At 40.6% G+C, this 16,838-nt stretch overlaps 1 protein-coding gene across 5 annotated transcripts in view; it reads left to right on the top strand.

Annotated features, from left to right (window-relative positions):
• Positions 1–16,838, top strand: part of ptprz1a (protein tyrosine phosphatase receptor type Z1a) — a 102,143-nt gene that overhangs the window by 42,316 nt on the left and 42,989 nt on the right. For all 5 annotated transcript variants that reach the window (XR_010094354.1, XR_010094355.1, XM_063478996.1 and 2 more), the window contains exons 9-10: positions 9,374–9,558; positions 13,961–14,087. Coding sequence is in view for 3 of the 5 variants with exons in the window: in XM_063478996.1 (XP_063335066.1) it covers positions 9,374–9,558; positions 13,961–14,087 (312 nt within the window). In the remaining 2 variants the exon portion in view is untranslated. The remainder of the gene's footprint in view (positions 1–9,373; positions 9,559–13,960; positions 14,088–16,838) is intronic.

The raw sequence follows: 16,838 nt of genomic DNA, 5'->3' as shown, positions 1-16,838 counted from the left end.
ACTGCTGAAATCAGCTGAAATCAAATCAGAAGTACTTGACTCCTTGGTATAATTCTCAAACACATAGCTTAAAGCTGATAACTCGTAAGCTGGAGAGGAAATGGAGAGAAACCTTTTGGATGGTTCCTTACCTTTTGGATGGTACCAGTAGTATCCCATTAAGGAGTGATGGCCATCTTCAACCAAAACGCTGACACAAATGTGACACAGGAACTGTCAGTCATTAGTCTCTGTCCTGCCTCTTCCCTTTGATACATGGCTACAATGCAAAATCAGGGTTAAAAGTCTGAAAGGGAGGGAAAAAATGACCTGAAACTGAAAAAGGGGGTTTGAAACTGAAAAAAGGGAATTTGAAGCCCCCCAAAAATTGAAACTGTAAAAAAACTAAATTCCATAATTTTGTAGTAAACAAACAGCAGACACCGTTGAGCCATTACAACAGATTTTAGGGTTCTCCACCTCCTGAATCCCACTTTCCTACTCATTTTCCTGTTTAGAAGCAAATTCACACTCTACAATTGGGAAAGGAAACTAGAGCTTTTTTTTTTTTTAAATTTTCCTTTTTTCGCTGCTCATTTTCTACTTTCTACCGATTCAAGCTTAGTACCTTTTTTAGAATTTAAAAAAAAAAAGAATTAAAATTTCGCCTACTTTTTACTTTCTTATTTGAGTACATTTCAGAGCCAGTGCTTTTTCACTTTTACTTGAAAAAAGAAGTTGACACTTTTGCTGGAGTATTTTTAACACTAGTATCTGTACTTCTAATTAAGTACCTGTACCTTTTCCACTTCTGTCTGGCTTACCTAAGCTCAAAGTGGGCTGCATGTGGCTCACAATGTAAAATGAATTTGTTGACATCCCTATATACTATTCCAAAAGCAATTCTCTTTTGCAATGTGAAGCTTATTATTACTGAGTGTTTAAATATAGGACTTTACATGACAGGTTTTTTTTTTTACATTTTTAACCAGCAAATACTCAAACACTATGTGTGTATCTGTCCCAAAGTACAGATCCTGATTCATTTTGATTATAAGAAAGGGTGAGAATTTCAGGCTTTTAAAACTCTGCCTCACATTTCAGTGTGCGGAAAGAAAAAAAAAAGGGTCTGAAAGTGGGTCGAAAGACCATTTTTCCAAAAATATATTTTCAAAATTATTTGACATATGAAGCTTAAATTTCATCATTCCATTCTATCATATATCTTAAAACTTTGGACCATAAAAGTTTTAGGTAAATTGAAGATGGTGAAGCAAACTATTCTAAAGTTCTGCTGATTTTTAGACAAATGATCATGATGTAAAAATAGAGCTGAAGTGACCTGAACAAAATGTCAGTGACAGACAGAGAATGGGGTGACTTGTGTACCAATTGATTTTAACACTGCATGTTGTTTCTACTCAATAACTGGGATTGATCTTTGGCTTTGGGGAGAGTTTGTTCTGGTACCAGAGAAATATTTGATGTTGTTTTCAATTAATGTTCTAAAATATTCTTAAAACATTTGAGAAGCTGGTTTTGAATTGCCGTTGACTTTTGCCTCCACCAGTTAGTTTTGGAATATGCACCACTTTAGCATATTTTATTGGAGTTAGCAGAAATTAATTTATTAGTTGTTACACACACATCTGTATATATTTTGGCAACATTACAGGACAAAAACAATCTTCTCCATAATCAGTTCCATTTGTCTGTCTGTTTATCAGTCTAGCATCCACAGTTGTAAAGATATTTAAATATTGTGTGATGGTAGATATCAGTAACAACTGAAGGTGATTTAATTTTGGTGAAAATTGTGTCAAGGTGATACCAAATGTGAAAAACAGTAAAAACTTTATATTACTTTTAAAGGATTGTCTTCAAATTTTACAATATCCTAGACCTTAGAGAACTTGACTATCTAGCTTGGCTAAGCACACACTTTATTTTTTTAATATGACACACTACATCTGCTAACCTCAGCATGTTGTAATAAAAACATAAAACATTAAAGTTTTAGTAAGCTGTTAGGACGCTAGGGCTAGGCGATAGGGCCTAAAATCCATATCACGGTATAATTTGAAGCATGTGCGGTAACGATATATATCGCGATATATTTTTTTCTAATGTATACCGTATTTTCTATACTTAAAATCCTTTAATTTTCTCAAAAATCGACAGTGCACCTTATAATCCGGTGCACCTTATGTATGAATTCTGGTTGTGCTTACTGACCTCAAACAGATTTTATGTGGTACACGCTCAAAAATCTGTCAAAAATGTTTTAGTAGGACTTTGGTAAGCTACGAAGCCGCGCCACTTGATGGACTGTCGGAGCATTATGGGTACCGTAGTCAGGAGCCTCGCTGAGTAACCTGGGTCCAAAACTCCGTCTGCTTCGGGTCCCAAAGTCAAACGAACACTGCGGCATCACTGAGAGTTAAAAACGGTCTAAATTCTTTCATCTTTAATAAAATGATCAGCACTGCTGCTTTACCAGGTGTAACAATTAAGTTTAACATCCAGGCATCTATGAAAACAGAATTTATTACATTTAACAGAGTTAGAAGTTAGCAGGAAGTTAGCTCGCTCGCTTCCACCTAAACATGATATACCACGTTCTGACTGAGAGATTTCTGAAAAAATTAAAACGTACAGCTCTGCTGTCACTTCCAACATAAATGAAGACAGAAGACTAAACAGCAGTGACTTTTTTAGGGTTGCTGAAGTTGGGCTAGCTGGTATATAATGATGTGCTACGTGATTGCTAGCGACACAGCTATGTTAGCATAACATAAACACAGTGAAGCTGTAGGATGAACGCTAACCTTTTTCCACTCGATAAAAGTTAACGTGAGGGTTCCTGATGGTTTGGGACAAATGCAATCGCATGGCAGGATGCTATGAAGGGACCAAACTTCAGTCAGGAGAACAACTGAGATAATCCATCCACAAAACGAGGTTAGTCATTAATATACTGCAACAACATGGGAATAGAGTAGAATTCATTCATTAATGAATCAATGGTACGGAAGTGGAGGAAGCGCAGTTTTTGGCTTTCCTCATATTCCAAAACGTGCTTCGTCTCTTCGCTATTACTGTCGCCCGGCATAATTTGCAGATGATATTGCTTGCAGCCGCTGCAATGCTTTTGACCAAAACAGGCGCAGCTTGATGACGCCATCAACATGCGCTATCAGGGTAGAGCGGTATAGTCAAAATCTCTACCACTGGCCAAATTCATATCGTTTCTACCGAATACCGTTTATACCGAATACCGTTTATACCGAATACCGTTTATACCGCCCACCCCTATAGGGCGCGTCCCTTTTCTGTGAAGTCTAGAGGGCATGAGGGCAACAGCGCAAACTATACATAAAGTGGGTTTCCAAACAAAAACCATACATCATTTTACAATACTATTTACACTTACCTTACACGATTAACTTATGCAGGAGAAAAAAAAGGACGTAAATTAATTTTCAGGATCTCAAAGGCCAAAACAACAAACAAAAACCCCATTTTTCACTGAAAGAAAAGAACACGTTAAACTCTAGAGCAGCGGTCCCCAACCACCGGGCCACGGACCGGTCTGTGAGTCGTTTGGTACCGGACCGCGAGAGTTGAGGCTCAGGTGTGAAATTGATGGTTTTCAGGGTTTTTATCATTAACTCTGTTTCCCTGGGTCTTTGTAGTTGTGTATCTTATTTTGAAAGAAATATTTGGTGGCCAGAGAGCATTAAGGGGCAGACAGGAGGATGTTACTCTTAATGTTGTTGGCGCATTTCAGGAGGACGCTGCTAATAAAGTTACACAGTTAATTGGCATTTATTATTACATTTATAAAATACCACAGTTTTTGTCTTGGCCATATCATTTTATTTTGTTGTATTTGTTCGCGACACCTTAAAGGCCGGTCCGTGAAAATCTTGTGTTACATTACACTGGTCCGTGGCGCAAAAAGGTTGGGGACCGCTGCTCTAGAGTGAAACAACAAAGGTACAATGCCTAGGCAGAGCAATGGCAGAGCACTCCTAAAAAGCTAATCTTTAAACACCAAAACAAACTAGGCCCCACAAATTTGCTGCCATTATCTTCACCACTAGAACAGCAGGAACATATTTCCCGACACTTGGTAGCCAAAACAAAACAAAATGTATGATGTAATGATAGTCCTTGCCCTCTAGGGGGAGTTCCGCTCTCTGAGTGCTCTTGTATGTTCTAGACTTTATTGTGATGCATTTTGTGATCTTGAAAGGTGCTATACAAGTACAGTTTTGCTTATCTACTTAGAAAGTATACTCCATTAGATGTTACAAAGTCATCGATGCTGGGTACTGGAATTTACACAAGCCTTAGAAGAAAACTGAAAATTACTGGAAGCAGCAGCAGTCATGCCAAACTATAATATGCCGATCACTGTACAGGGTGGGCCATTTATATGGATACACCGTAATAAAATGGGAATGGTTGGTGATATTAAAGTCCTGTTTGTGGCACATTAGTATATGTGAGGGGGCAAACTCCTCAAGATGGGTGGTGACCATGGTGGCCATTTAGAAGTCGGCCATCTTGGATACAACTTTTGTTTTTTCAATAGGAAGAGGGCCATGTGACACATCAAACTTATTGGTAATGTCACAAGAAAAACAATGGTGTGCTTGGTTTCAACGTAACTTTATTCTTTCATGAGTTATTTACAAGTTTCTGACCACTTATAAAATGTGTTCAATGTGCTGCCCATTGTGTTGGATTGTCAATGCAACCCTCTTCTCCCACTCTTCACACACTGATAGCAACACCGCAGGAGAAATGCCAGCACAGGCATCCAGTATCTGTAGTTTCAGGTGCTGCACATCTCGTATCTTCACACCATAAACAATTGCCTTCAGATGACCCCAAAGATAAAAGTCTAAGGGGGTCAGATCGGGAGACCTTGGGGGCCATTCAACTGGCGCACGATGACCAATCCACTTTCCAGGAAAGTGTTCATCTAGGAATGCTCGGACCTGGCACCCATAATGTGGTGGTGCACCATCTTGCTGGAAAAACTCAGGGAACGTGCCAGCTTCAGTGCATAAAGAGGGAAACACATCATCATGTAGCAATTTCAAATATCCAGTGGCCTTGAGGTTTCCATTGATGAAGAATGGACCCACTATCGTTGTACCCCATATACCACACCAAACCATCACTTTTGTTGTTCCAACAGTCTTGGAGGGACCCAGCCAATGTGGGTTAGTGTCAGACCAATAGCGGTGGTTTTGTTTGTTAACTTCACCATTCACATAAAAGTTTGCCTCATCACTGAACAAAATCTTCTGCGTGAACTGAGGGTCCTGTTCCAATTTTTGTTTTGCCCATTCTGCAAATTCTGTGCGCCGATCTGGGTCATCCTCGTTGAGATGCTGCAGTAGCTGGAGTTTGTAAGGGTGCCATTTGTGAGTAGCTAATATCCGCCGAAGGGATGTTCGACTAATGCCACTCTCCAGTGACATGCGGCGAGTGCTACGCTGTGGGCTCTTGCTGAATGAAGCTAGGACAGCCACTGATGTTTCTTCATTAGTGACAGTTTTCTTGCGTCCACATTTTGGCAAATCCAACACTGAACCAGTTTCACGAAACTTAGCAAGCAGTTTGCTAACTGTATCATGGGAGATGGGTGGTCTCGTAGGGTGTCTTGCATTGAAATCTGCTGCAATGACCCGGTTACTGCGTTCACCAGATATCAACACAATTTCGATCCACTCCTCACGTGTTAACCTCTTCGACATGTCAATGGCTGTGAACAAAGAGAAACTTGTAAATAACTCATGAAAGAATAAAGTTACGTTGAAACCAAGCACACCATTGTTTTTCTTGTGACATTACCAATAAGTTTGATGTGTCACATGGCCCTCTTCCTATTGAAAAAACAAAAGTTGTATCCAAGATGGCCGACTTCTAAATGGCCACCATGGTCACCACCCATCTTGAGGAGTTTGCCCCCTCACATATACTAATGTGCCACAAACAGGACTTTAATATCACCAACCATTCCCATTTTATTACGGTGTATCCATATAAATGGCCCACCCTGTAGTTTGTTCAGTGAGTATGGTTTGATTGAATCTGTTTCCCTGATATAGGAATAGGGAAGGGTTTCAAAGTACCAAAAAAATCATTAGTTGCTGGTTTTAATTTAAATGTCTTATGAGATCCAAAAGTCCAAGAACAAATTTATATTTTCATGTGAAACCTCGAGGTCATCAGAGTCAGAAAAGTATTGAAAAACATTTGAGTCACCAGTTTACTCCTAGACCACTTTAAAGGTAATACAAAATAATATTTCTATCTATATTTCAATCTTCGAAAGACCCCAAAGAAGATCTAGACTCTGTATGTCAATGGGCAGCTCTATTGCAATCAGAACACCACTCCAGGGCTGAACTGATCCTGAATCAGGTGATTTATATCCACACAAACACTTTTTTTTCTGATTCCCCCTCTTCACTCTCCTTTTCCACTAATTTATAGACAGTGTTGGGAAGGTTACTTTTAAAATGTATTCCACTACAGATTACAGATTACATGCCCCAAAATGTATTTTGTAATGTATTCCGTTACGTTACTCAATGAGAGTAACGTATTCTGAATACTTTGGATTACTTAATATATTATCATGCTTTTTTACAACTAATGAATGTCCTATTGCTGTGTGATTTATTACTATTACTGGAGGCTACTCGCCATACCAATAGCAACTAGATTTTAAAATCTTAATTTAAAATGAGTAACAGTAGGGTGGACATTAGGTAAGGCTGCACTTTTTGCAGCGATCTCGTATAGAAAACTATTCCGCGCGTATATAAAACAGGTCCGCGACTCCGAACCGTAGTAAAGGGACCTCTGGCTAATATGTCGGGTTCATGTCGGGCTCGTAGCTGAAAACTAGCTTTACTTTGCTGTTTGGGTCAACTTTGCTAGCGAGAGACAGAGAGAGGCGTTGAAAGGCTGCTCCAACTGTACACTATACACAGTGTACAGTTGAGTCTTAATAGCTTACTTACAACAGGGCTTGTCAGGCACTCTTTTTGGCTGCAGTGGTTATTATTATATTTACATGCTTCCATCTCCCACTTCTGGTCGGTGACAACTCGTACTTTTCCTTTTTCTCCCTCCCTCGCTCACAGACACATAACAGGTATGGCAGTCCATTCTCTCTGCAGCACGGACTACACTGCCCATGAGGCTACATTCTTTAGGGCTATGCCTGTAACTCTTTGGTATTGCCTTCATATTAAATCATTTTAAAAAATATTTCTTCACGTCATTATGACTACATTCACACTGCAGGTCTTAATGCTCAATTCCGATTTTTTGATCAAATCCGATTTTTTTGTCTGCTTGTTCACACTACAAATAAAATGTGACAGCAAACGCGCTCTAGTGTGAACCCTCAAAGCGGCCCGCATGCGCAAAAGAAGACACAACGTGCTCTGTTTAGACCCAGAGCAAACTTAATGCATGCCTCTTAATGCGTGTTTTGTTTGGGTTTCCACCGGTGTGGAATTATCAAAAATAGAGAGGGCATAGCCTAACATATGAAAAAGGAAAAGACCGCCACGTAATCCCTTTATTTCAACAAAGTAACTGTATTCTAAATACCACCCTTTTAAACGGTAACTGTAACGGAATACAGTTACTCATATTTTGTATTTTAAATATGTAACGGCGGTACATGTATTCCATTACTCCCCAACACTGTTTATAGACATGTCAGCATAGAACAATTAATGTTGGTTTAGTCAACATAGTGTAGTTTTTTTTTTCTGGTCTTTTTTTTGTTATTGTTGTTGATTTTCAAGTCACTTTGGAGTGATTCATTGGCGCGTCCGCTGTTTTATTTATTACTTTTTATGTCTTATCCTTTCTCTTTCTGCACTCAGCAATATGTTTGATCTGCCTTCAGTCCTGCCCTTTAACTACAAAAAAACACAGCACAGACACATAAACACACATACACAACCCAACCAGTCAGTCAGTCAATCAGTCAAACCATGACCACACTGAGGTTTGCCACATGGAAACACATGGTCTGTTTTCCCTGACAGTTGGTTTCAGGAAAAAGAGACTAAAATTGGTGAGAGAGAGAGAGAGAGAGAGAGAGGGAGGTTTGTGCATTCTTTACCAAAGTTCTCGTGGTTGGCACTGCCCTCTAGTGGTCCAAGCGAAATATTTGTATTTATCAGCTTGTATTTATTTGTATTTATCTGTTCCCTCTTCTGCTGTTTGTAGCTAATAATATCAGGATTTTCACTTTGATCCCTCAGTGAACAGAGTTTAGACTGGTTAGAGCACTGAGCCTAGCTGAGATCCAGTGGAAAAGGAAATTTGCGAATGATTGGATAGAGTTTTCTGTCTGTCACCGCCAATCCTCAACCTCCTTTAATCTGTGTTAATCCCAGACTTCATAGTGTCAGTCATCTGCATTGTCTCTGCACTACTAATCTCAACTCTGACCCAGAATCATACTTACAAACACAGACAGGAGCCATTTCAACAGCCACAATTCACTTTACTCATCCATTGCTTACTTACCGTTAGTTAATAATTCAGTTCAATTTAATTAAATATTATATATACAGCGCCACATCGCAACAGCAGTCACCTCAAGGCAGTAACAAATAAATCAATAAACAAATAAAGGCACATCATGATGGGCGCTAGGACAGTTTATGCCCCACCAAAGTCAATTTTAAAGGTATAACTATGGCTTCACATCTAAAGTGAATTAATTATTGATTATGCTCTTCAGTTTTATATTGAAGAGCACAATTTCACAGTTTTATGAAATTCAGCTTTGTAGTTTTTTGTGTAATTTTCCTAATCAGCAAACAAGCATTGAACACATTTCACCACTGAGCTGCTTCAAAAGAACAAGCTATAAAACATAATGTGATGTGATAACCTGCATTGTGGATCAAGAAAATTTTAAAAGCAAAATCATAAAATTTAATATTTTCCTTTTAATTGACTCTTTCTTTTTTTTTAATGTAGTCGATCATACTTGATAATGTATCCAGTGTTCCCCTGTTCATCAAATCTACATAAAAGCTACTAAAATAATAAAAGTTACTATAATAGAAAATAAAGTCAAGGTACATCTGGAGTTTTGGTTCCTGTATTTGAATTTGTTTCCAAAAGTGCAGGCAAAAATGGAATATACACTGTAGAATGTGACAATCAATAATACCAAGCCAGCCACACTGTAATGAGTACAACATTTTTTTTTTATCAGGATCTGAAATGACTGAGGAAATGTAAGCTGTAAACCATCTGCAGAACTCGTGGGTTTAAAAGACTGCATCACAACATATTTTTAAAATTTGAGGTTTTTATCTGTGTGTTTCAGTCTGCAGTTCAGAACCGGAGAACATCCAGGTGGCACCACACAACCTTAGCAGCCTGCTGGTGACATGGGAAAGGCCACGGGCAGTGTATGACTCCAGCATCGAGAAGTACTCAGTCAACTACAGACTAGCTAGTACAGAGAATGCTGTCTCATCTGAATACCTGACTGACGGAGACCAGGATGTGGTGAGAAAGCAACCAACAGTTCATAATATAAAAAACATTTTCTCTTAAATTTTGTGATATTTTCCATCCGTCCATCCATCCATCCATCCATCCATCCATCTTCTTCCACTTATCAGGGGCCGGGTCATGGGGGCACCAGACTAAGCAGAGAAGCCCAGACCTCCCTCTCCACTACCACCTCCTCCAGCTTGTCCAAGGAAACACCAAGGCATTCCCAGGCCAACCGAGAGATATAATCTCTCCAGCGTGTCCTGGGTCTGCCCCGGGGCCTCCTCCCAGTGGGACATACCTGGAATACCTCGCCCAGTATGCGCCCAAGAGGCATTCTTGTCAGATGCCCAAACCATCTCAACTGGCTCCTTTCATTGTGGAGGAACAGTGGGTCTACTCTGAGCCCTTCCCAGATGGCTGAACTCCTCACCCTATCTCTAAGGGAAAGGCCAGCCAACCTTTGGAGGAAGCCCATTTGCACTGCTAGTATCCGCACTACCCACAGCTTGTGACTGTAGGTAAGGGTAGGGACGTGGCTCAACCACTAAATTGAGAGCTTCGTTTTTACATTCAGCTCTCTCTTCACCATAACAGACCAGTACAGTGTCCGCATCACTGCAGCCGCAGCACCAATCCATCTGTTAATCTCTCGCTCCCTTCTCTCATCACTCGTGAACAAGACCCCGAGATATTAATTTAATCCACTTGGGGTAGGAAGTTGTCCCTGACCCGAAGTGGGCAATCCACCCTTTTCCGGCTGAGGACCATGGCCTCAGATTTGGAGGTGCTGATTCTCATTTCCACCGCTTCACACTCTACTGCGAGCTGTTCCAGTTCAAGCTGGAGGCCATCATACATTAAGGCTAACAGAACCACATCATCTGCAAAAAGCAGAGATGAGATTCTGAGACCACCCAGGTGAAAGCCTCCCACCACTTGGCTACTTCTAGAAATTCTGTCCATAAAAATTATGAACAGAATTGGTGTCCCCCAGAAATAAGTCCGACTTGTTGCCGGCTATGCGGGCCAAGCTCTTGCAATGGTCGTATCGGAGTCAAAGGGCCTGTTACAATGGGTCAGACATCCCATACTCCTGAAGCACCTCCCACAGAACACTCTGAAGGACATGGTTGAATGCCTTCTCCAAGTCCACAAAATATATGTAGACTAGTTGGGCAAACTCCCATGCACCCTCAAGTATCGTTGAGAGGGTAAAGAGCTGGTCCAGTGTTCCACGACCAGGACGAAAGCCGCATTGTTTCTCCTGTATCCGAGGTTCAACTAAAGGACGGACTCACCAGCACCATGGCATAGACTTTCCCAAGGAGGCTGAGGGTGTGATCCCCTATAGTTGGAGCACACCCTCCGGTCCCTCTTCTTAAGTATCTGTCGCATGAGTTTGCCAGAATTTCTTCCTTTTCCATGGCCTCTCCAAACTCCTCTCACACCGGGTTTTTGCTTTAGTCACTGCCCGAGTCGCGTTCTGCTTGGCCTGTCAGTACCTATCAGCTGCCTCTGAAGTCCCGCAGGCTAACCAAGCCCAATAGGACTCTTCCTTTAGCCTGGTGGCTCCCTTCACCTCTGGTGTCCCAACATTTGGTTCGGGGGTTACTACCACGACAGGCCTTACAGCTTACAGTAAGGCCTTCCACCTTACAGCTGCAGCTCAGTGCAGCGGCTTCGGCAATGGAGGTGCTGAACATGGTCCATTCAGACTCAATGTCCCCAGTCTCCCTTGGAACGCTGTTGAAGCTCTGCCTGAGGTGTGAGTTGAAGATCTTGCAGACCGGACCTCTGCCAGGCGTTCCCAGCTCACCCTCATTATACATTTTGGTGCGTCAGGTCTGTCCAGCATCCTCCCCCCACCACCTGATCCAACTCACCACCAGGTGGTGATCAGCTCAGCCCCTCTCTTCACCCAAATGTCCAGAAAATATTTCCGCAGGTCTGGTGATACGATTACAAAATCAATCATCGACCTGCGGCCTAGAGTGTCCTGGTACTACATGCACTTATTTACACCTTTATATTCGCACATGATGTTTGTTCCAACTGTGGTTTGCACAGACGTCCAGTAACAAAACACCGCTCAGGTTCAGATCTGGGAGCCCGTTTCTTCCAGTCACGCCCCTTCCAGGTCTCACTGTCATTGCTTACATGAGCGTTGAAGTCTCCCAGTAGGACAAAAGTCCCCATGTGGAGCACTCTCAAGCACCCAGGGACTCCAAGAAGGCTGGGTACTTTGAACTAAACTGCGCATAAGCGGAGACGACAGTCAGGACCTGTTCTCTGACCCGAAGGTGCAGGGTGCAAGCCCTCTCGTCCAGAAACCCCAACGTACAGGCAACAAGCCGAGAGGATACTAGAATACCCACCCCAGTCTGCTGCCTCTCAGCAAGGGCAACTCTAGACTGAGACAGAGTCTAGGGCCCTCACCAGGAGCCCAAGCCATACATTGAGGTGAGCCCGACTATATCTAGCAGGTACCTCTCAACCTCATGTACTAACCCAGACTCCTTCCCCACCAGAGAGGTGACATTCCATGTCCCAATCACTAGTTTTGGTAGTCAGGGTTTGGTCCGACAGGGCCTCTGCTCCTGTCCGCCACCCAACGCACATTGTACCCAACACCTACGGCCCTCCTGTGGGTAGTGGGCCTACAGGAGGATAGGCCCATGTCTCCTTTTTCGAACTGTGCCTGGCTGTGCCCCATGGATGCCATTGGGCACCCTCCCCGGGCCTGGGTCCAGTGCGGGGCCCTGGAAGGGTGAACTGTTCCCTTGGACTTATTCGATTCAATTCAGTTTTATTTATATAGTGCCAAATCACAACAACAGTCGCCTCAAGGCTCTTTATGTTCTACAGTAGATCGTACAATAATAGATACAGAGAAAAACCCAACAATCATATGACCCCCTATGAGCAAGCACTTTGGCGACAGTGGGAAGGAAAAACTCCCTTTTAACAGGAAGAAACCTCCGGCAGAACCAGGCTCAGGGAGGGGCGGCCATCTGCTGCGACTGGTGGCTTATACTCATAGGGGTCTTTTGAATTCCTCGTTGTTTGGTCCCTCACCCAGGACCAATTTGCCATGGGAGACCCTACCGAGGGGGACAACATAGCCCCTGGAATCCCTGGAACACACAAACCCCCTCCACCACTTTAAGGAAGTGATTCACAGAGGGGGTGATATTTTCGCCAATTATATTAACCATTGACCTCTATGAAGCCTGAATAAGCAGCTGTTGCACAAATGATAATCACCGAACCTCTAAGAACTGTGCACTGTTTACTACTACTAAGAACTGTCTTCTCAAAAAGGTGTTCACTAGGCTGCTCAATGTTTTTGGTGTGGATTTAATGGTAAATAATTCTTAGCCATATTGTCCATTTCATAGTCTAGGGAGTATGTTGAAGTTCACCTGTAGGCCAACCCAAAAGTATCGCCCTGGATTTTATGTTAGACAATAAACTTTGCGTTGAAATAAAAGTTTTATGACACTTCCACAATATGTGCAAGATACTTGCCAAAAGTAAAATGTCTTTTTTGCCAAATGATGAATGTCTGCAACAACTTCTGTGGTGTTTAATCGCAAGGTAGCAAATTAAATAAGTCTTGGACACAGAAAATTTTCAGCATTATTATCATTAGGTGATGAGGTAAGGATGCTTACTTACACTCATTAGACACTTTGTTAGGTGCACCCGTTGAACTGCTAGATAATGCAAATATCTAGTCAACCAAATCACATTGCAAAAGATGAACATTTTCTCAAAACAGAAAATATCAGGAGTGTCATGTGTTTGGGTGAAAATGCTGTTAATGCCAGAGGTCAGAGGAGAATGGCTAGAATACTTTGAGCTGATAGGATGGCAACAGTAATTTAAATATCTACTGGTTATAATCAAGGTATGCTTAAGAGTACAGCATGTTGAACCGTGAAGAAGATGTGTTACAGCAGCAACAGAAGAAGGCCACAATAGTTGCTGCTGTCAGCTAAGAACAGGAAAGTGAGGCTATAACTTGTAGGGGATCACTAAAGTAGGACAGAAACAGACTGGAAGAATGATGTTTGGTCTAATAAATTTAGATTTCTGCTGCAAAATTTGGATGGCAAAAATCCGAATTTGGTAACAACATGAAAGCTCTTGATACCTGCCATGTATAAAGAGCCAACAAATCTGTGGCAGCTGCATGATGCTGTCATGTCAATATGGATCAAAATCTCTAAGAAATATGTATAGGAATTTGTCTGCAACAGTGGTCGCCAACCCCTGGGCCACGCACCGGTACCGGTCCATGAGTCGTTTGACCATGGTTTAACTCCTTGTGAGTGAAATAAAGACATGCAAATGGCTGTAGAGAATGGAAGTAGGTAATCTTGGCACTGATGTGATATTCTTTCACCAGGGTGCGATACTTGATGACCTCTTGGCCAACACCAGTTATATGATCCAGGTTGTGGCGGTGTGCTCCAACGGTCTGTACGGACGTTCAAGCAACCCACTGATGGTTGTCATGCCCATTGACAACCCTGGTAAGAGCAAGCGTGCCCATCACCAGGCATAACCACAAAATCTATTAATTGTGAAATAGTAAGGCTAGTGCAAATTGTGACTTTGTGACAAACCTGCAAGATAGCCAAACCTGTATATTATAAAATTAATTTATATTGAACCTTTACAAAGTGCAAAATAATCGGTTAACACTTAGTAATGTTATTGGTCACATTACTATTACTAAGTCATCAATTGACTATATTTCAAAAATATTCCAGTCACTTTTACATATTATTAATAATTAATACTTTAAATTTAATCTAATAACGTGGATACATTTTTTATTTCATTCAACATATTTATTTACTACGGCATTTTATTGGTTTGTTTTTATTTTCATCATTTTCTTTAGCTATTCTCTCTTTACATTTTTCTGTTGTTTTATGGTCATAAATGGAATAAACTGCATTAGAAGATAAAAGCTTATAAATTACCACACACTAACAAGGTCACTTTTGTAACGGAAACATCTGGTTTTGGTTGAGGCTAGAGAATTTTTTTTTTCCGTCTAAAAGGGTTTTGTTTAACCTTACTTAACACAAAGACCTGAAGCTGAGGAAAAACTGCTTCAGCTCTTCAAACTAACTAAATTGTTACTGAAAAATGATCATTAGGGTGCAATTAATTAACTTTTTTGGTTTCTTACACTTTTTTCTTTGTAAATAATTTATCCCAAATATTCGTCCTCCCCTAAATCCTGAATAAATATTTCTTGTGTTTCTCCTTATCTCCTTTTCACCCTACCCATTTTACCTTCCCTATGGTTGTACACATGTAACTGACTACATTTGATTTAACACACAAAAACATGATGTTTCATCTTGTCTGTGTTTTTAACTGTTTCTTTAGATTCTTAAAATATACTCTTCCTGTATTTAGAGTTAAACAATATACTTGGTTTAAAGAGTCATTTTTAGTGTTGCAAAGCTGCCATCTTTGTTTTGTTGTCATTCACATTCACATGGCATCTGTTCTGCTTGCCAAACCTTTTGTTTTTGCAGCCTTTTGTTTAGTGAGGACTGGATTGGCAGTTATAGTGACTTTGTATTTCAGTTGAACCTAATAATAAATAAACCGATATGTGTTCTTACAATCAAAAAGATGAAGTATCCTATTATCCTGTATCTTATTGTAATATTCTTCAATATTCATTAGATTTACATAAGTGAATTTTTCCTAACTTGGGTTTTGGATATATGCTAACATTCTGGCAGTCATAGCTGCCTAGAAATAGCACACAGCTGTTACCATATATTTGACAGTTCTGTCACAAAAAAACATAGAAATCCACATCTTAGCAACACCTTATTATGTTAGTATTAGATTACTACTATTAGATTACTACTTATATTTAAGTAGCAGTACCTTATTTTCAATTATATTGTAGGGTCTCTACTAGAGATGGACCGATCCGATATTACGTATCGGTATCAGTCCGATACTGACGTAAATTACTGGATCGGATATCGGTGAGAAATAAAAAATGTAATCCGATCCATGAAATATCAAAAAAACACCTCACAAAACTTGCGACACGGCGTAACTCGGCTCATAACCGTAGCACGTCGGAGCAGTATGCGTCACGTGATAGAGCGGCTGTGTGTATTTGTAGCCTCGCTACCAAACCAGCATTTCATCTCCGAGAAAGTTATCCCAGAGAGAAGTAAAGCAAGTGTGTAAGTTCATCTCTGAATGTTTGTAAAGCATTCCCATGTTAAGCTTAACAACCGATATATGGAGGGACTGCCTCTCTCTCTCCCTCACCTTCCTGCCGCTACTTCATGAAACTGCTTAATGATCAGCTGATCGGCTTTTCTGTTGCGAGTCCGTCTCTCTTCTTTGTTTTTGGCCCACTTTGCACCAGAAAGAGGAAACCAGCGGCTGAACAACAGCAGCACGTTTAAGCTTGATAAGCTGTTGTTAGAATTTATTTAATATTACTTTCTAGACCATGATCCTTTTCTACGCAGCTGACGGCTGGTAACTGTGCAGGGGCGGATCTAGCAAAATTTAGTCAGGGGGGCCGATAGGGCATGAACAGGGAAAAGGGGGCACAAAGACATACTTTTCTTTCTTATTCTCATTTAAAATGTCTAGCTTTTAATAAATAATTATCCGAATCTTACACCCAAAGTTTTAATCTGATGTAAAATCAGAAGAAGTCCATTTCTGTATATAGTAGCTGTTAAGTCTAATATACCCTAGTAAGCTATACTACTTTTTCCTTTGGGAAAGTACCATCTGTGAATTCTGCAATTCTGTTGAAGAAAGATGTTGAATCTATTTAATTATTCTTGAAAAATAATTTATTTCTGTGCATTTTTTTTCACCCTGCATCAAATTAAAGTTGATTACGTTGATTAAGCATCATGAGGTGGAGGGTGGGTGGTTCCCTATTTTTTTTGCTGGGAGTTTGCAACCCTATTAGTTAGGTTGCTTAATATTTCTGCTAAGTACTCTTTAAAATACCAGAATAGGGAGGATGGAGAAGGTTTAAGTTTATTAGATTGATCAGTGTTGCTGAACTATGAAATATTTTGGGCACAGTGTATTTTTTTACATACAGGTATAACAGAATAGCTTTAGTGTTGTTGTTTATTTAAACTTGAGTATGAACTTATACAAAATGCAGTGTTAAAAACAGTTTTATTGATTAAAAAAACACACTATATCGGATTCATATCCGTATCGGCAGATATCCAAATTTATGATATCGGTATCGGACATAA

This window comes from Pelmatolapia mariae, linkage group LG7 (assembly GCF_036321145.2).
Source record: "Pelmatolapia mariae isolate MD_Pm_ZW linkage group LG7, Pm_UMD_F_2, whole genome shotgun sequence".
Lineage (NCBI taxonomy): Eukaryota > Metazoa > Chordata > Actinopteri > Cichliformes > Cichlidae > Pelmatolapia > Pelmatolapia mariae.
The sequence above is the reverse complement of the archived record's forward strand: the minus strand, read 5'-3'. Positions and strand labels throughout refer to the sequence as shown.